The 20,636-nt window shown below is 37.9% G+C and overlaps 1 protein-coding gene across 6 annotated transcripts in view; it reads right to left on the reverse strand.

Annotated features, from left to right (window-relative positions):
- Nucleotides 1-20,636, reverse strand: part of WDFY3 (WD repeat and FYVE domain containing 3) — a 268,490-nt gene that overhangs the window by 161,731 nt on the left and 86,123 nt on the right. For all 6 annotated transcript variants that reach the window (XM_053922587.2, XM_053922591.2, XM_053922589.2 and 3 more), the window contains 2 exons: nucleotides 15,398-15,608; nucleotides 3,322-3,445 (listed from right to left, as the gene is read on the reverse strand). In XM_053922587.2, the coding sequence (XP_053778562.1) occupies nucleotides 3,322-3,445; nucleotides 15,398-15,577 (304 nt within the window). In that variant the 5' untranslated portion in view covers nucleotides 15,578-15,608. The remainder of the gene's footprint in view (nucleotides 1-3,321; nucleotides 3,446-15,397; nucleotides 15,609-20,636) is intronic.

Here is a 20,636-nt window from a genome sequence, read left to right on the forward strand (position 1 = left end):
CATACATATATGGTCCAGGTAAAGACTAGATATTCTTCTCTGGGGACTGTCTAGCCAGGGAAAGATGGTCAGCAAAACAGCCCAGCAGGATCACCCTGGGCTAATGCCCAGAGTTGCAAGTTCCACCCACAATTACAAAGCTACCCAGCAGCTTTTCCATCCATTCTTATACGGGAACAGATGGCCAAGGATGAGATATGTGAGGACATTCTCCAACGTAAGAGACAAGAGATAGAAACAAATTAACAAAAAAGGGCAACCTTAAACAGACTACGTAGGGACATGAAAATATGAAGGAAAAAAAACAACAACCCCAAAACCCAGCTAAGAGAAGAGAATCCATAAAAAAAAAAAAACAATAAAAAAGAAAAAAGTCTTAGCAATGAAAATGATAATGTCACAAATAAAAAAAAAAATCCATAGAAGGAATGGGTGGTAAAAACTGAAGAGCTCTCTTAGCAAGTAGAGTAAAAAAAAAAAGTAGAAAATAAGCAATGAAGATAAGAAAATGAGAGTGTTTTAGAGGTACCTCTGACTAGAGAGAGAAAATAGATGGGAGAACATTATTATTTAAAAAAATCATGAAACTTCCCCCAAATTAAAGGATATGACTTCCTAGATTAGGAAGTACTCAGACAATGGACAAATACAGCTCTACCCCAAGGCAGGCTATCATAAAGTTTTAGAACCAAATGGCCAAAAAATGGATCCTAAGTGCTTTTATAGAAAAAAAAAAATAGTGCACAGAAAAAGAATCAAGCACCTAGGAAGCTTCATTGCGCAACAGAGGTATAGGCATCTACGATATGCTGAGAAATGATTTTTAAGTTCTGAGAAAAAATGATTTCCAGCTGAGAGTCTGATACCTACTGAAAGGAGGATAAATATGCAAGCTGCAAGATTTTCCAATATGACCCTGAACATTCACCCTGGGCTGCCTGGAGAAAGACCTAGATAAGGCCCCCTCTACCCCCTTCACTGACCAGTCCCCAGAGGTGCTGCACCCAAGCTCAACTTCCCATGACGCTGGTAGCTTCCACTCCCTGGTAGGAGGGTCTGAAGCTTCCCCTAGCCCCGAAGTCTTCTGGGGCTAAACAGCTAGCACTCTCAAACGACTCCTATAAACATCCAGCAAGTACTCAAGGAGTCTAGATCACAAGCGGTCTGTGTGTTTTCTCACTGATAAAACTGCATTCATGTTTGTACTCTGTGTTTGGGGAGATCTCCCAAGCACACTTTTCTGTGAGATAGTGAGGGTGGTGAACTTGTGCCTTCTAGATTCCACTTTCTGCAGGAAAGCCACACTATGCAACATGATGGGATTTGTGCCGAGCCCTGGCATCTGAAAGGCTGTTAGTCAAAGGGCATCACCTTCCTTAGTGATGATGAAGGAACTCAGCTTATTCAGCAATAGTCAAATTTTCATTCATGGGATTTCTGTAAACAAATGACAAAAACCCCCAAATCAAAAATGATAATTCCCCTGCATCCTTTCTCAGGAGGCTTCTGGAAAAGATGCTTTACCACTTAATTTGAGAAAAAGATGACATGAGATTCAGGAAAGACAGGCTCTATCTCAAAGACATGGTAAGGCATCCCAGGATGACGTGAATGGGGACGTAAAATGACAGCTGTGCAGCTGGCCTAGACAGTACCTACTGTAGACTAAAGCAGCCAGAAGGTTCTGGAAGAGCTGTGTGCAAACAGATGAACCGACAGAATGTCTGATGTCTTCAATCCTACTGAGGAGAGATTCAGAAAAACAGGGGAATAAGAGATGAATGTGTAATAAAAATGTAGAAAAATAGTAAAAAATAACCAATTATTAAGTCTGATGGAGGCAAGGGAGAAGGTTTCAAGGAAAGAAAAGTAATCATAGCATACCATATGGCTCATCTTAGAATGGTGTTTTCATATTCACAGCCAGGGATCCTGACCTAACCAGAATTGTGGCACAGCAGCACGGCAGGGGCATAGGAAGTGTCTGTGGGGCCACAGGAATAAGCTGAAGAGAGTAAGTCTCATTCTCTTGTGAAAAGTCAGAAGACAGGATCAAAATGTGAATCAAGAACACACACTATAAATGTTATCTAGAAACGCAGAAATAAATATCAAAAAAAAGTTAAGTGTTCAAAAGTTACTGCCTGTCAGGAGTGAAAAATGGAGATGAACCAGGATGAATAGAAGGGACATACTGTTTTTAATAAACCCTTTAACCATTTGGCCCTCGAAACTATATGCCTATATTAATTTCAATAAAAATGAAAACAAATGAAAAGATTTTATAACAAAGGCATTACCATTACTATTGAAAAAGTAATAATTCGATGGGTTGAAAAGATAAGTGATTTTCCCGAGACATTAAAAACAGAACTTAAATAATCAATTTCTAGGCCTAATGCTTCAACAAGAAAGCTATCACTCAAACAACCAGCAAAACCCCCCAAAATAACAAAATAAAATAAAATTAAGGTAAAATCCCTCAAACATATTGCTAATTTAGAAAATGACTAATGGTAATCAAAATCAAGAAAGCTTGAGTAAAAGGAAATCTTGAGTGAAAGGAAAGATACTTTATAAGTTTAAAATGAACTTATAACAAAAAATAGTATTCAGGCAGCATTCATAAAAGGCCTAGTATATGTGAAGCATTGTGGTAAAGACTGTAGGTCATATAAAGACCCCTGAACAGTTTACGGTCAAATAGGAAATTAAAGACACATACCCAAATACCACTCATAGAGTTGAGAAACAAAAAGTATTTCAGAAGAGAACGTTTTTTTCTTTGAATAAGGAAAACAAGAAGCAGTCCATCAAAAAAGGTGTGACTTAATGCAAGCTGGGAAGATTGAGACATGCTGAGATGGGAAAGATTCTCCTTACTGGGTTTTAAAGCATCAAAAGAGTAGAAATAAGAGTGTAGATGAGTTTGGGACTCCAAACAACTTGGTTTGGTTGCAATACAGAAAAGGAATCAAATTAAAAAGTGTAGACTAAAAAAAAAAACAGATATGGCCAGCTTCTGGATTTGCCTTAAATGTTATGCTATGAATTTGGATTTTGTTCAGAAGAAAACAGAGTATTGCTGAAAAGGTTGGGGAGAGGATAGTGGCAGTCCAAGGAAAGTAGTCTTGATACAGCTAATCTACTTAAAAGATGTTGAAATTATAAGATGTTGAAACAAAGAGAAAAATGTGACTTTAAGAATGTGAATGAGACAAGTAATTCTAGAATCAGGTCAACTTTCTATTTAATTTAAATAACACTTTACCAAACTCTCCATTCAAATAAATCAGTTTTTGCTGGTTTCTGTAATAATACCTGTAGATTTGTTTGATGCTCTCCTTCGAATTTCTGTTACCATCAGTCGTGAAACTTGTGTTGTGAACTGCAGAAGATCAGAAAATTTTTCTGTCATTGTATTTGGCGGAGCATTTCCAAAAACCTGTGAGAAAAAATTTTTAATAGATCATTGTCAACTTTTTTCTTTTATTCTGTGCATCTTGAAGTGTGGTATGACTTGAAAATCAAGTTACAAAATATATGCTTAAATAGTTTCTTTGGATCTGAATATATGTTTAAAAATACAACTCTCAATAAATCACATTTAGCCACATTTCCTAATACCTATTAATTTGTTGAATGAATGATTAAATAAATATAATCTAAAAGCCAAAGACTAGTTATCTATAGAATTTGAGTCAATCTATTTTAGGAGCTTTAGAAAATATGTTTCTATGAAAAAATCTAAGTTACGAAATTAAGAATATTTGATGGTACACAGATAACATTACATAGTGAAAAGCAGAGACTTACCTACTATTACTAAGTTCTAGGCTGATTACAGAATTCACTAACCTCATCTTTTATCTCAGAATTTATAAATCTAACAGCCATTAATTCTCAGAACAAGACTGGCAAGGAAAAGACTAGAATGAAGAGAATGAATGAGAGGGTCAGAATTTTCCTCATCTGAATATGTCCAAATCTTCCCAGCTTGCATTAAGTCACACCTTTTTGATGGGCTGTTTCTTGTTTTCCTTATTCAAAGGAAAAAAACCTTTCTGTTCTGAACTACTTTTTGTTTCTCAACTCCATGAGTGGTATCTGGGTCATGAAATAAACTTTTCTTCCCCAGAAATCTAAGACAAAAGAACTTTAGAATAAATAATTCTTAAAGATAAACCAATATAGATTCAACAAGAGAATAAGAAAATAAAACCTTGGCCCTGGCTGGGTAGCTCACTTGGTTAGAGCATCATCCTGATACTCCAAGGTTGCAGGTTTGATCCCTGGTCAGGGCAAATACAAGAATCAACTAATGAATGCATAAATAAATGGAAAAACAAATCATGTCTGTCTCTGTCTCCCTTCTTTCCTCTCTCTCTCTCAAATCAATAAATAAATAATAAGAAAAGAAAACTAGATGGATTATCATAGGAAAAGAAATGATATTATAATGGCTATGTAAGTGGATGTATTCTAAAATAGTTTCAGTAATGTTCTTTTTAATTAAAAGGAAATTCTGTGTCTTCTAAAAGTATTATGATAGCTCTCTATTACAATACAAATTGCACCATGTTTTGTGTGTTCATATGTGACTACAAAGGGAAGAAACCTCTCTCACTCATCTTTGTATTCCCTACCAAGCTAGCACCCTGCCTTTCATGTGATGTTCCCTAAATATGGTTGTCTATTTATGTGTTCAGGTAGCATTGAAGGACACAAACTATAACATGAGATTATAAACTAAAACTAAGAAAGGAAAAAAAAAAAACCCCAAGCAAATAAAAGACCAAGACTAGGGAATGGAGTAGAAAAAAACATTAAATAAGAATCTAAAACTAAAAAACTTCTATATTTGCCATGTTTTAGTCATGAATTTGGCTTACAAATACAAAAGAGAAAACCTAGTCAATTACATGGCTCACAATGTCCTTAGAAAAATATGTATTTAAGGAAGTACCTCTATTCTCCATACTACACAACTTTTCTTCCAAGGAGCCTAATAAAAGGATATAAATTATAATGTAATATCTTATAATAGAAATGTTTCTTACATTCTCACAATAGATACCGTGTTTCTTATAACCTCCCTCAAATTGAACTGAAAGTACCAAAAACATATAAAAACCCCACAACAATTCAATTCTACAGGGTATACTTTTTGTCCAGGTATGTAAGTCTGTTCACTACAACACAGGGGTAATTATAAATGATTTTGAAGAAAAAACAAACAGTTCTTTTCTTATAATCCTTGTCCTAGGACACATCTATTAATTTTAGAGAGAGAAGAAGATGGAGGGAGGAAGAAGAAGAGGGAGGGAGGGAGGAAGAGAGAGACACTGATCAGCTGCCTGCCACATGTGCCCCAAACAGGGACCAAACCTACAACCTAGGTGTGCACCCTGACCAGGAACTGAACCCTCCACCTTTCAGTGCATGAGACAACACTCCAACTAAGTGAGCCATAGCAGCCAGAGCAATAAGCAGTACTTTTCAAGATCTCAATAAATTGTTTTTCTTCTAATATTTTGATAAATGTTGTATGTTTACAGTTAACCTGTGTGCTACCTGTTAAGGAAGATCCACATTCTTTAACAAACTGTAGATACATTAGAAACTGAGAGACCAGACAATGACACACGCATGAACTGCCATTTTACCTCCACACAGATGAGTGTGCGACTGTTTAATGAAGGCATTTATAAAACAAATGTGTATTTTGCTCAGGAAATTACTAGGCCTTTCATCAAACTGATTCAGACATATAGTAGGTAAACATTTCTGTTACCAAGAATATACTGATGTATATTTTGCTCCTAAGAATTGAGAGCTATTTTATTCCTAAGCATTATTAAGACAACTTCATAAATTAATAGATCATGTCTTAGAAGATATAAGGATATGGTTACTCCAGCACTCTTCATGATGGGTGAATAATAATGCTATTAAAAATGCAAGTAGCTTTTCACACAAATCCTAACATTTACTGCTTTATTTTCGTATGAAAAGTTTTTCAAAAGGTAAGTCTTACTAGAATTGACCAACCCAAAATCAGTATTATCGAAGAAAGATGATGCCCTATTTGCTAATCTGAAATGACATAAATAATTTTTAGTCTAGTGATCTAACACTACTGGTGATTGATTCATTCTATCATTTATTCAGTCATAAATATTTATCTATCTCCTAAATATGTCAGACAATGTTTGGAATCACAATGTTTGGGCTCTGGGCAGTGAGAAGAATCATGCTTAAGACCTCAAAGTGGACATGAAATTTTTAGGGCAGTTGAGGAAAAAGGCTGGTGAGGCTGGAGGTTTTAAATGAGAAGGAAAATGGTACAAGATAAGGTTGGAGAGGTACAGGGACTAAAACACAAATCTGACGTTTTAGATAATACTAAATATATAAGATAGCAAAGGAAAGTGATTTTTTGTGATTGAAATCAGCATTTAAATCTAAGAATATTAGGTATGTATTTACCACCTTTCACAAATAGTGGTATTTCTTAAAAACACACAATGCTTCCACCACGTAGTTAAATGTGCGCCACAGAGGATGGAGCATGGAGCTGGGAGTCAGGAGGCTTGGATTCTCCTCCCCCTCACGGACTATGGGTCAAATTTTTGTTCTTTTCAGTTTCTTTATCTGTCAAGGGAGAGAACTGAACAAGAGACTGGCAGGTAATATATTCAACTCAGAAGGGATAATTCCACAAGAGATATGTGACATTCATGACTCAGATGAAAATTAAAACCAGTACTGAGGAACAAACATGCCTTCTAGCAAATTCAATAAAAATAATTACCATATAATGATCATTTGCCATGTGCCTAGCAGTGTTCAAATACTTGACATATTATGTCATTTAAACCTCATAAAATCTTATACAGCATCCTCTTTTCACACATTTAAAAAATTAAGTGTTAACAGGAGTTAAACAACATAAGCTCAGAGGTGCTGGAGCCAGAATTTAAAACTAGGCCTGTCTGATCCAAAGTCCTGCTCTTAATCACCAAGTACTGTATCACCTCGATTAAACTTCACCTGAACCCTATCACTGTAACTCTGCAGTGCTCACCGTAAGAGAACAACATGGTTTGATTTGTTTTTAGAAGGGTCATTTTTAATATGCATCTAAATAAATTTCAGAAAATTTCTTGGTGGCTCCAGTAAACATTTCCTGTGTACTCAGGGAGTACGCCAGAGTAATCTGTATTAATGGTGATATCTAATGTGACATGTATAAAGTAGAGGCTCAGTATGTATTTGTTGCAGAATGAAGCCATTCAATAAAAACTGATTAAATATGATTAACAAAAAAGGCTGGAATTTTCAAAGTTTTCTAAAATGGTGTTCCTTGTTCCCTAAATACAGTATATGTCATATCTAAAATAAGTTACACAGTATGACCACCATTAGTTCTTAAATAATTGCAATATAAAACAGACTTTAAAAATTAACAATCAAAATGTAATTGTGTTATTTTTATCTTGTAAATGAGCTAGGATTTCTTATCAATTAATATAAATAATTAGAGAAACATTTATCTTATACTCTTCCTATTTCTCAGAAGGACCACTGACTTAGGGAAAAAGAAACGAAGACTCCTTCCCTCAGCTGCTTCTCTCCTTCCCCTCTTTTTGGGATATGCCTGCCTCAGGAGAGCACACACTGGCATCTGCTCTGGGTGCAGCCTGCAGCTGTCCGTTTCTATTTCAAGAACAAATTTAGTCCTTTGTTGCACAGACCTATTCTCCAGTATCAACTGTACTGGTATCATGTAATAAGTATTAAAACTGTATATATGTAAATAGTTCACCTTCTGACTCCTATCTTGTCTCTCATTTGGTTCTAAACTTGAAGCTCCTTCCTCTAAAGCCAACAACTTAAAAAAGTAAAGGTCATTTGTAAGGGACAAAAAGACACTGTTTTCAACTTAGATACTTCTCAAATATAAATTAGAATTAAAAAAGCTAGGGGGGTTTCTAAAAGAAGATCTAATTAGCAAAGATTACATTTTAAAATACACAGTAAAGTATGATAACATCTATCAAGGTAATTAACAATAGCAGTTAATATTCAGATGACTAAAATGTCATTTTTTTAAATAAATTTAAATCAAGTATTTTCTTTGTAAGCTTTTTGTTCTTGGGACTAAAGGTTAATTATTTTTAAGAATGCTGGGTAAGTACTACTGAGCTATTCTCGGTCTCCACAATAAGTCTTCAGTTTGAGAGGCAGGATAGCAGCAGTCTCCTTGCAGGACTGTGAGGAAGATCACAGGAGGCAGTGGAAGAACCCAGCATGAGACTTGGCCCAGAAAAAGGACTCAACACATGTCATTTCTCAACCCGTGCCTCTTAAAAACAAATACCGCACACTGAAATAACACCACTGAACACACTTTAAAAATAATTCTGGAGACAGATGCCTATGTCTAACGGTAACAGTAATATGGTTTATTTATTATTTAGCATGAAACAAGCAAAGTCTCAAAAGTGAGCAGTGCAATTCCTTTTTAGCATCATGGTTAAGAGCTCTAGAGCCATAATGACCTACTCATTTATCAAAGCTATTTCTTGCTAGTAGAGAATGTTCATGTATAAATGGTTAAATATTGAATACATATGGCTATATAGTTCAAAAATTCAGTGGATGTGATGGTTTATATAAGGATACTTTTAGGTTAATGATAACCCAGTGAATATAATATATATCTTTTTAATTGGTCACAATGGCACAAAAATAACTTCCTATCTTTTCATTAGTTAAGAGATGACTGAACCTTTATGGTATAAAGGTTCACTCATTATATTAGAGATGAAAGGCAATGCACATATAGGTGCTCTTCATTAGCCAATTAGACTTAAAAAAATTTAATAGTTAATGAGACTTATGACAACTTAGAACACAAGAAAACTAAGTCAAACAGTCTAAGCAAGAGAGGATAATCACTAAAGCATCTCAAATCTACTCTTTAAAAAAACATATATCTGTACAATTATTCTATCCTAATACTCACTTGAATTGACTGTAGAAACCTAACTGATGAAGTAGATGGGACATGTACCTAGGATATTACCTATTAATTTATGGTAATAGAAAAAAAAAAACAATTGTCCTAACCATTCTAAACATTATCACCTTCGTAAATGTTTGTAAGTCTGAGAGGAGATTACCTCAAAATATTCAGCCAACAGTACATAAACAAAATGAAGAACAAAACAACTTCCTAGAACTAATTCCAACAAAAATTGATGACTGGTTACCTCAACAGGGCTTGAAAATATGTTTTTGTCCACAATCAGTTCTCTCCTGTTTCCAAAAGTGCTATTTTAAATCTTCCCCCCACCTTTCCTCATGTTCCTATTCTCTATCTCCTCCCTCTATCATTCTTAGTCTCTTACTTTATAGATTAAAAAAAAAATGAACACCCTCTAAATGGATTGTTTCCATCTTCTCTTCTTACTCTATCCTACCTAACCCCATAGGTGACATGTGAACTAGTCTCTCTTTTACCATGCTCCTTCCTTCTACTCCTGCCCTTCTGCCTTACCAGCCCAGCAAAACCTCAATCCGAATAAATAATGTCTGCCTTCTTCACTCCTTAATGTATCTATTTGTCCTCTCTAAGTTCTACACACAGGCTGCTGAGTCCCTGGCAAGAGAAAAATCACACACAAGAATGATAAGATCGGGTATAAATTTATTATCTCCAACTTCCACTGGACTCTCAATACTCTTTTATTGTTCCTTTTCAACTACCTTTCTCATTCCCTTTCATTAATATTCCAAACCATCACAATTTCTTTAAGTCCCTTAGTCAACCTACTTCCTCAAGACTCTTAACAGACCACAGCTGCTGTTGACAACTACAGGAAACTGAGGTTATTAAGCAAGATCTCATTCAACTTCCCACCATTGTACACACCCAATAAAATACAGGGTGCAGCAAACGTAGGTTTACACTTGTGAGTACTCAGAGTCAATAAAACCATTGTAATAATCATAACCTGCATGTCTTTTTCCATACAAACAACTGTAAACCTACTTTCCCCCCACCCTGTAGCCTTTCTCCAGGATGAGGTAGCCCTTTTTCTCACTGGAAGCTCAACCACCCATCTGAAATTTGACTCCATGCTCTCCTCCCTCAATCAATTTTAATCTCTCTTGAAAATTTCCAAATTTTGCCCTCTGCTGGTTTCTTCCCTTCTCTTTATGAGCATGACTACATCTTTCCCACCTTTAAAAACAAAGCAAAACACTAGAAACATACAAGCAAACACCCTTTTATTGCCAAATTCACCTCCACCAATCTCTCTTGTTCTCCTTTCTTTCAAATTTCTATGAGCCAAGTATATACTTACTGTCTCTTTTCATCTCCAATTCACTCAACTCACTACCTTCTGGCTCCACCATTCTAGTAACTTCCAAACTGGCAAATTTCAAGAACATTCTTTAGTCCTCATTGTACATGACAGTGTTAACTTGCAACTTTTATCTCAAGCTCTGTAACCACCCTCTCCTGAACCTTTTTGTACTGCCATGACCAGCTCCTGTTCTGTATTCTTTATGGGTTCCCCTTCTTTCATTTAACATTCATATTCTCCATGGTTCACCCGTAGCCTGCTGCCCTTCTCACTTAGCAGTATGAACCATGAGTAATCCTTTGTCCCCCTCCCGGGTTTCAATGACCACATCTTTGCCAATGAGTCCCCAAAATATGTGCCCAGCCAACTCCTTTCTAATTGTCTATTGATTACCTCTGCCAGGGAAGCTCACAAATCATCCAGACCCCATGCCCCATACTGAATCTATCCCCTAAAACTTTCTTTCTCAGCAATTGGGAAACAGCTACCCAGTTTCCCAAATTAGAAACCACAGAGAAAGCCTTGTCTGGGCCCCTTCTACTCTCTCTTATTCTACTGCTTACAATACTTCATTGGCTCTGCATGCCTCCAGGAAATGTATTAGTAAAAGTATGCCTCCTATCCATCTTGACAGTCTTATTTTGTGTCCCTCCTTGACATAAAATCAAGGCATGCTTATAGACACCAGCATATATGAAAATGTTTGTTGCCTTTTACCTTGACTCATGCTTTTACTTCTTCCATAATACCTTCTTGGTTAATTTAGTCCAGTTAATTCCAAACTGGCTAATGCTTATCTTGTAAAGCTGAAGAATTATATCATTCTCGAGGGAAGCTTCCCTTCCCTGATCCACACACTTTTATACAACTCTCTTTGCAGGGCTGCCATATCCTCCTATGTCTCTGATGCTACATTTCTTTCTTGTCATTACATTATCTGTTGTGCTTACTTCTTCTCCAGCACAATTATAGGTTTATCTTCCTCATTATATTTAGCTTCATAAGATTTGACTATGTAACAGTTCCGGCCAACATGGAGGTGTAGGTAGACACACTGCGCCTCCTCGCACAACCAAAAGGACAACAATTTAAAAACAAAAAACAACCAGAACTGACAGAAAATCGAACCGCACAGAAGTCCGACAACCAAGGAGATAAAGAAGAAACATTTGTCCAGACCAGTAGGAGGGGCGGAGATGGGCAGCAGGGGCAGACAGGACTTGTGGCAACGTGGGTGGACCCAGAGAAGCGGCGGACTGTGGGACGAACGGGGCAGGCAGTGCGACTGCTATCAGACTCCGCGGCCCCACATTCGCACATAGATAAACTGGGAGGAATGGTGGGGGAACTAAGCAGACTGCATAACCCAGGGCTCCAGCGCGGGGAAATAAAGCCTCAAAACTCTGATTGAAAACACCCGTGGGGGTTGAGGCGGCAGCAGGAGAAACTCCCAGCCTCACGGGAGGGTTTGTTGGAGAGACTCACAGGGGCCTAAAGCGTGCACAAGCCCACCCACTCGGAAATCAGCACCAGAGGGGCCCAGTTTGATTGTGGGTAGTGGAGGGAGTGACTGAAAATCCCGCAGAGTAGAGCAAGTGCCATTGCTCCCTCCCGGCCCCTCTCCCACAAACAGCATCACAGCGCAGCCCAGCGTTACCCTGCCCTGGTGAACACCTAAGCTCCTGCCCCTTTAAGTAACAGGCATACCAAGACAAAAAAAATGGCCCAAATGAAAGAACAGATCAAAGCTCCAGAAATAATACAGCTAAGCAACAAAGAGATAGCCAACCTATCAGATGCACAGTTCAAAACACTGGTAATCCGGATGCTCACAGAATTGGGTGAATTTGGTCGCAAATTACATGAAAAAATGAAGGCTATGCTAAGCAAAACAAAGGAAAATGTACAGGGAACCAATAGTGATGCAAAGGAAACTGGGACTCAAATCAATGGTGTGGACCAAAAGGAAGAAAGAAACATCCAACCAGAAAAGAATGAAGAAACAAGAATTCAGGAAAATGAGGAGAGGCTTAGGAACCTCCAGGACATCTTGAAACGTTCCAACATCTGAATTATAGGGGTGCCAGAAGGAGAAGAGGAAGAAGAAAAAATTGAAAACTTATTTGAACAAATAATGAAGGAGAACTTCCCTCATCCGGCAAAGGAAATAGACTTCCAGGAAGTCCAGGAAGCTCAGAGAGTCCCAAAGAAGCTGGACCCAAGCAGGAACACACCAAGGCACATCATAATTACATTACCTAAGATGAAACAGAAGGAGAGAATCTTAGAAGCAGCAACAGAAAAGGAGACAGTTACCTACAAAGGACTTCCCATAAGACTGTCAGCTGACTTCTCAAGAGAGACCTTTCAAGCAAGAAGGGGCTGGAAAGAAGTATTCCAAGTCATGAAAGGCAAGGACCTACATCCAAGATTACTGTATCCAGCAAAGCTAACATTTAGAATGGAAGGGCAGATAAAGTGCTTCTCAGATAAGGACAAGTTAAAGGAGTTCATCATCACCAAGCCCTTATTATATGAAATGTTAAAGGGATTTATCTAAGAAAAAGAAGATCAAAAATATGAACAGTCAAAATGACAGCAAACTCACAGTTATTAACAACCACACCTGAAACAAAAACAAAAGCAAACTAAGCAAACAACTAGAACAGGAACAGAACCACAGAAATGGAGATCACATGGAGGGTTATCAACAGGGGAGTGGGAGGGGGAGAGGGGGGGAAGGTACAGAGAATAAGTAGCATAGATGATAGGTGGAAAATAGACAGGGGGAGGGTAAGAATAGTGTAGGAAATGTAGAAGCCAAAGAACTTGTAAGTATGACCCATGGACATGAACTATAGGGGGGGAATGTGGGAGGGAGGGGGTGGGTGGGATGGAGTGGAGTGAAGGGGGGGGAAATGGGACAACTGTAATAGCATAATCAATAAATATATTTAAAAAATTAGACTGTGTATGGACAATTATCACCACACAGCTGAAGGTTACTCTGGCATGAAAGAAAATAACATACACCCCCCCCCCCCAAAAAAAAGAAAAGAAAGAAAGAAAAAAGGAATTTGGAAAAATAACAATGCAAGAAGTTTAAGAATTTTTTTAAAAACTTTAATATTTTCAGAGGGATAAGAGGAGATACCACACAGTTTTAGAAGAATAAAAGGAGGATTCAAGGAAAATAAAAATAATAACATAAGGTTAACCTAGAAGAGTTAATATGATTGATAGTTTCAGAAAAGGAAACATATAAAATAAAGGGGAGGTTAACAAAGAAGTATTTCAAAATATTTTCCCAGGGTTGAAGAGTACAACTTTTCAGATTAAGAAGAGTCATCATGAGGCCTCAGTAAAATTTTAAAATAATGAGAAAAAAAGAGCCTAGAAAATTTCAGGCAGGAGCACTAACTGATAGAGAATAAACAACATAAAGACCAAGTGAGACTGGAAGGGAGATGATGAGTCTGAGATAGGGTAGAGAGAAAGGCATCATCACAGGGAGAGAGATTCAAGGGAGGAAGGGAGTGAAGGGAAAAGATGGAGATGGGGAGAGAGAAACGGGAATTAGAAGAGACAACAAAAGAAAGGGAACGAGAGAGACAGGGAGAAACACAGATGGTGGGGGGAGCAAAAGATAGAAATGGGGTAAAGAGAGAAGGCATGGAAAGAGATGGAGAGGCAGAGTTGGGGATAGAGACTGAACATGGAAGGGAAAGAGAAGCAGAGATACAAGAAGGACAGAGACAGCAAGAGCAAGAGAAATAGGGAGATAGACAGGGGAAGAGAGAGACAGAGAAAGAGAAAGAGGAACGTGAGGGACAGAAAGACAGAGGAGGGAGAGAAAGGCGGAGATGGAAGAGAAAGAGAAACAGAGACATGCGGAAAAGACAGAAATGAAGGCAGGTATAACACGAAGTCTGGAGGAAACAAATTCTACAAGAGTGGAAAAATAATGGTGGTATATTACCTATGGTCCATCTGTGAATACTATTTACACCATGATCAGTGAAGTATAAACACTAAATACTGTTTAAACAAATGGTATACTATATGGAAAGGATAAGGAGGGTAATACGTGCCAGTTTTTATATTCCTCAGTAGGAAGTCAATTAAGACTGAATAATCAAGAAAAAAAAAGGCAGTAAAATATGTTATTTAAAAGCTGAGAGAGCTCAAAGTGACAGCAGCAATTAGCAGGGGAGAGCGGTAGGGCATTCATTAGCCTGTGGAACTACTTGACTTTTTAAACTATGTACTTGTATACCTTTGTTAAAACTTAAAAATTATTTTAAAAATCCTTACAAAGATTGCTACTTGTAATCAACTTGATAAAATGCAATAAAACATTAACTCTATTTAGACTCTCCAGGGCCTATAACTATCCTTTTTTAATTTCTCATAGAAAACCTGCCTAACAACAAAGAAAATTGAGACGATTCTTTAAACGTGTACAAAACACTTGAGCAACTGCACCATTTGGTGCGATAAACCATCACTTCAAAAAAAGAATGGAGCCCTGGTTGGTGTGGCTCAGTAGATTGAGTGCCGGCCTGCAAACCAAAGGCTGGCTGGTTCAATTCCCAGTCAGGGCACAAGCCTGAGTTGTAGGCCAGGTCCCCAGTAGGGGGAGTGCAAGAGGCAACCACACATTGATGTTTCTCTCCTTCTCTTTCTTCCCCCTTTCCCCTCTCTCTAAAAATAAAAAAAACGGAAATAACGAATGATAATTTATAATCTATCCATTCTCCCAAAATCAATCACTAGAGGAAACTTTTACAATGTGCTCAGACTTCCTTTTATCTGTTAAAACTAAATAAGAGTTCATTTAGACCAGGTCTCACATCAAGTCACACTACTTTATAGTAAACTGAAAGGAAGGAATGAAAATATCAAGCTTCTTAAAAAGTAATTCATTGTATCATTTTCTCTACCTGTCACTTATTATAACCTTAAGAGTCTGACAGTGCCACCCAGTCTTGGAAAGTGTGCTTGCAACCTAGACTTACCCTGTTAAACACTGGCAGCATCATGTACAGCTTCTCTTCTTGTTCCTTCTGAGTCATGTGCCGAGGAGGGTGGCACAGTTCAGTGAAGAGACGGCGGAGGTGCATTAGTCCTAAGGCGTTGTCTTGAGGGCTGCACTCCTCCTGCCTTGGCCGACCCATGATCCTCTTCACCATGTTCATCTTGGCAAGTTGGTGATAAGCACTTCCAATCCTGTTGGAAGATGTTCACCAAGAAAGAGTTACAATGTCATTATCTTGATCAGGTTAAGCATGCATAAAGAACTTATAAAAAGTCTAAAAACCAGGAAATGTTGACTAAAATATTTTTTCTACTTCTTTAAAAAAAAAAGGTAGAAAGGTGAAGCTAATTTTGATAAATCTCCCTAAACGATAAATTATAATATGGCATTCAACTATCCTACTAGCTTTGACACAATTTACATAAATGTAAACCATCAGGACTTCTGGGCAAGATGGTAGCACAGGCAAACGTGGCTAGCTTCTTCACAGAACCACATCAAAATTACAACTAAAATATAGAACAATCATTACTCAGAACTGTCAGAAATGGAGCTGAATGGAACTCTGTCAACTATAGAATGAAAGAAACCACATCCATCCAGACTGGCAGGAGGGGTGCGGATGCAGAATAGGCTGGTTTCTCACCCACGTGTGGTGGATAAAAATTTGAGAGGGATATCTCGGGAGCGAGGAGTCCCAGCCACACACCAGTTCCCCAGCCCAGGGTTCTAGTGCCAGCATGATAAGCACCCACAACTTCTGGCTGTAAAAACCAGCAGGGACTGAGTTGGTGGAAGAAACTTCTAGAGCCCCAAGCAGTTCCTCACACACAGACTCACTTCCTCTGAGCCCTAACACCAGGGTAGCAGCTTGAAAGGCACCAGTGGCATAAAGGGAGGAACTGAAGTATCTGGCATCAAGGAGAGCAGAGGCCACAGTCCCTTTTCTAAACCCTTTGCCCACAGAGCCAGAAAAATGGTGCCATATCTGAGACTCCATCAACCCTGCTAACACAATTTGACCTGCTTTGGAGATCCCCAGAGACCCTGCCCCACCCAAGCCACTTTTTCATATGAATGGCTGGTCTTGTTTCATGTTTCACAACTTCCTAAATCAGGGGTATCAAATTCACTTTCACCAGGGGCCACATCAGCCTCACAGTTACCTTCAAAGGGCCGAATGTAATTTTAGGACTGTATAAATGTAACTACTCGTTAATAGTTAAGATAAAGCTCAGCACTGCGGCTGGGTAGAAACAAGGTGGAGGGCTGGATTTGGCCCCTGGGCCTCGTGTTTGCCACCTGTGTCCTAAATCCTATCAAACACGCAACAGGTGGATTCAGTGAGCCCCAGGCCTGGCCCAAGCAGTAGCCAGCCTAGATTTACAGCTTTGCTTCCCCTGGGAATCTCTAAGCCCAGCACAAGTAGCAGCATCTCAGATTGCTTTGTAGCTCAGGCAGGGAGGCCCTGGACAAAATACAGGTCAGGGATGACCTTGGCCTACACACCCAGTGGACAGCTACAGACCACATTGGACCACCACCATCCTTTCTGCACAGCTGATCCTCCATAGAAGGCAGAGATTGGTGGTACGTGGTCATAGCCAATCCTTACAGCTGACTGGCCTATTGACCTGCCAGCAGCAACCAAGGCTCAACTATAAGACAGAGTGTATAAGAGGGTACGCCCACACAAAGGGCGTACCTTGAGTAGTATCCAGCTTAGGTGATAGGGGAGGCTGTGCCACTGTATCCTACAGGAAACCTACTATATTAGGCCATACTACCAAGATATGGAGTCAAAGCAGCTCCACCTAATATATAGAATACAGGGAGGCTGCCAAAACAAGGAGACAAACATGTCCAAAATGAAAGAATAGATTAAAACAACAGAAAAAGAGCTAAACTAAATGGAGATAAGCTATCTATCAGATGCAGAGTTCAAAACACTGGTTATAAGGATGCTCAAGAAACTAAGTGAGGACCTCAACAGCATAAAAAAAGATCCAGTTAGAAATGAAGGATACACTAATTAAAATAAAGAACAATTTACAGGGAAATAACAGTAGAGTGGATGAAACTGAGAATCAAATAAATGATTTAGAAAATAAGGAAGCAAAAAACAATCAATCAGAACAAGAAAAAAGAATCCAAAAAAGTGAGTGAAGTATAAGCAGCCTGTGGGACAACTTCAAGATGGACAACATTTGCATAATAGGGGTGCCAGAAGGAGAAAAGAGCAACAAATTGGAAATCTATTTGAAAAAATAATGAAAGAAAACTTCCATAATTTGGTGAAGTTAACAGACATGCAAGGCCAGGAAGCACAGAGTCCCAAACAATACAGATGCGTAGAGGCCTCCTCCAAGACACATCATAATTAAAATGCCAAAGGTTACCTAAAACCAGAAAGAGAAAAGAAGTTAGTTAGCTACAGGGGAGTTCCCATAAGACCATCAGCTGATTTCTCAAAAGACACTTGCAGGCTAGCAGGGATTGGCAAGATATATTCAAAGTCGTGAAAAGCAGGGACATACAGCCAAATTGCTCTAGCAGCAAAGCTATCATTTAGAATCAAAGGCCAGATAAAGAGTTTTCCAGATAAGAAAAAACTAAAGGAGTTCATCATCACCAAACCATTATTATATGAAATGTTCAAAGAGACATTTAAGAAAAAGATCCAAACTATGAACCATAAAATGGTAATAAATACATATCTATCAACAACTAACTCGAAAAAACAAACTAAGCAAACAAGAAGTACACAGAGAGAATCCTGGATATGGAGAACATTTTGATGGTTGCCAATGGGAGCGGGCTTGGGAGAGTGGGTGAAGAAGTGAGGGGATTAAGAAGTACAAATAGATAGTTATGGAATATCCATGGGGCTGTAAAGTACAGGATAGGAAAGGGAGTAGCCAAAGAACCTATACTCATGACCAATGGACATGAACAGTGTTGTGGGGAGAAAAATCAGAACTATAACAGCATAATCAATAAAATATAATTAAAAATTATAAACCATTAAATGTAAAACATTAACTGGACAAGTAACAAATGTTTCCAATTAAGTTAGTCATATCAAGTTCAACGAATAAAGGGATCACAAATCTTACTGTTACTATGTTGCTTTATAGCCAAGCACCTCTGAAATAATAAAAGAACAGAAATTTCACCTTTACCTCAAAACATACAAACCAAGGACTCCCCCCCAAAAAAAAACCCCACAAAGTTTTTCTATTTTTATTTTATTTCTCGATGAAGGATTACCTTTGGTACCTGCTAGAGTTTATGTTATGGTTTAAAAAATAGAAATTAAATAAATCAATATCTCAATATTCTACAAATCATAAGATGACACTGAAAATTATATAACTAAAGAAGCAATTTTCAAACAACAGTTTGAAACACTTTGGTAGGTCATGCTAATTCATTTAGTAGGTCATGGTATTTTTAAAATGAAATTAAAGATATTGCAACATATGTAATTATTATTTCATGAACATTTTAGGTAAGGTGGTTTTTGTGTATACTACATCAAAATGTGTCCCTGGCTGGAGCTGCAGTTAAGAAATAAATAAACCAACCACTGGGTTAGAATATATAACAGAATCAATACCACTATGCTTTCAAAAAGCATCATCAGCCCTTTGAAACTACCACTAACTGTGCCAGCAGTTAGCTAATCTCAGATGCAAAAACAGGATATCTTACAAAAGGAATAAGGAAGGTTGGGAGGACTTACAGAATCTGGAAGAAAGGCAATTTGCTTTTTAATCTGTAGAAAAGCAGGAATAACCTGATGATAGTTCGTTAAGCTTTTTCTGTAAGATGCACTTAGTTGTCTGTAATTTCATTCAAAACAATTTTGTTAGATTGTATTGTGACAGTTGCCATAGCAGCATGCATTAAAAAAAACCATCAAAATTAGTGAATTTTTGTGTAGCCATTTTAATATTGAAGATGGAAGAAAATATGCAGCATTTTCAGCATATGATGCTTTGTTATATCAAGAAAGGTAAAAATGCAACTGAAATGAAAAAAAAGAAAGATTTGTGCAGCATGTGGAGAAGGTGCTGTGACTGACTGAACATGTCAATGGGGGTGTACGAAGTATTGTGCTGGAGATTCCTCACTGGACGATGATGCTCCACGGTCAGGTAGACAAGTTGAAGTTGATAGCAATCAAATCAAGACATTAATTAATAACGATTAACATTATACCAAATGGGAGATAGCCGACATGCTCAAAATACCCAAATCAATAAAGTTGTTGGTGAAAATGAAAAACGTGTCTTTTATTTTCCAAAAACCCCATATATACAGACTTTTTGGCCAATGTAATACATACCACATAAGCTAGTATTCCATTTCTTTAAAAAAAAAAAAGAAAGAGTACTACAGGCTCTAGCTTTATTTACTAAATATCTGTCCATTGTTTGTTTGTTTTTTTTATAAGAAGAACTAGCATCTTAAACATGCATCCTTTGGAATTTTGAGAGAATTACGTATTTGGCTATAGGCATGTGCTTATGCACTGTAGCTTGACTGCAACAGGAGGCCATGATGTGACTCATCACAGACAAGGAGCAGAAAGGCTGATTCTGCTTAGAGCTCTGCCAAGGGCCTGTCTGTGCCAGGTGACTGCTGTTCAAAGAGCACCTGATATGCTCTGAGGGGCCCAATTGCAGGGAAGAATGCTTAGATACACAGGCAACGGCCAGGGGGAACCCCTGAACTACAAAATGACAAACAAAAGTTGGTCTAGTTCAGGCTGTTTTTGGAAAATAGGCAAGTCTTCCAAATATTTTTAAAAAATAAAAGATTTCAAAATTATGTTCAAATAGCCTATGTGCTTGTATGTGCAGTCCTAAAAATCCCCAGAACAAGAACAAAATTTGAAGTGAATTACAAAATGTTTGTAAATTAACATTTTAGACTATGTATAGGTCTGCTCTTTTTCTTTGGCCTGTAGCTAGAGTTCATCATCTAGAGTCTGTGGTTTGGGATTAAGGGATTCATGACCCTCTAATATTTCAAAAATGTTTTTCCTAAGAGATTCCCCAGCTTTCAAAGGCGTCGGTCATTAAAAAAAAGAAAAGAAAATTCGAGCATCACTCTATATCCAGAGAACTTCAAAGCACTTTCAGACCACCTCCTTTGCTCTTCATTGCAACATACGTAAGTGGGCCAGCTGAAGATAGGGTTAATTCTACCCT

This window comes from Desmodus rotundus, chromosome 4, assembly GCF_022682495.2.
Source record: "Desmodus rotundus isolate HL8 chromosome 4, HLdesRot8A.1, whole genome shotgun sequence".
NCBI classification, from domain to species: domain Eukaryota; kingdom Metazoa; phylum Chordata; class Mammalia; order Chiroptera; family Phyllostomidae; genus Desmodus; species Desmodus rotundus.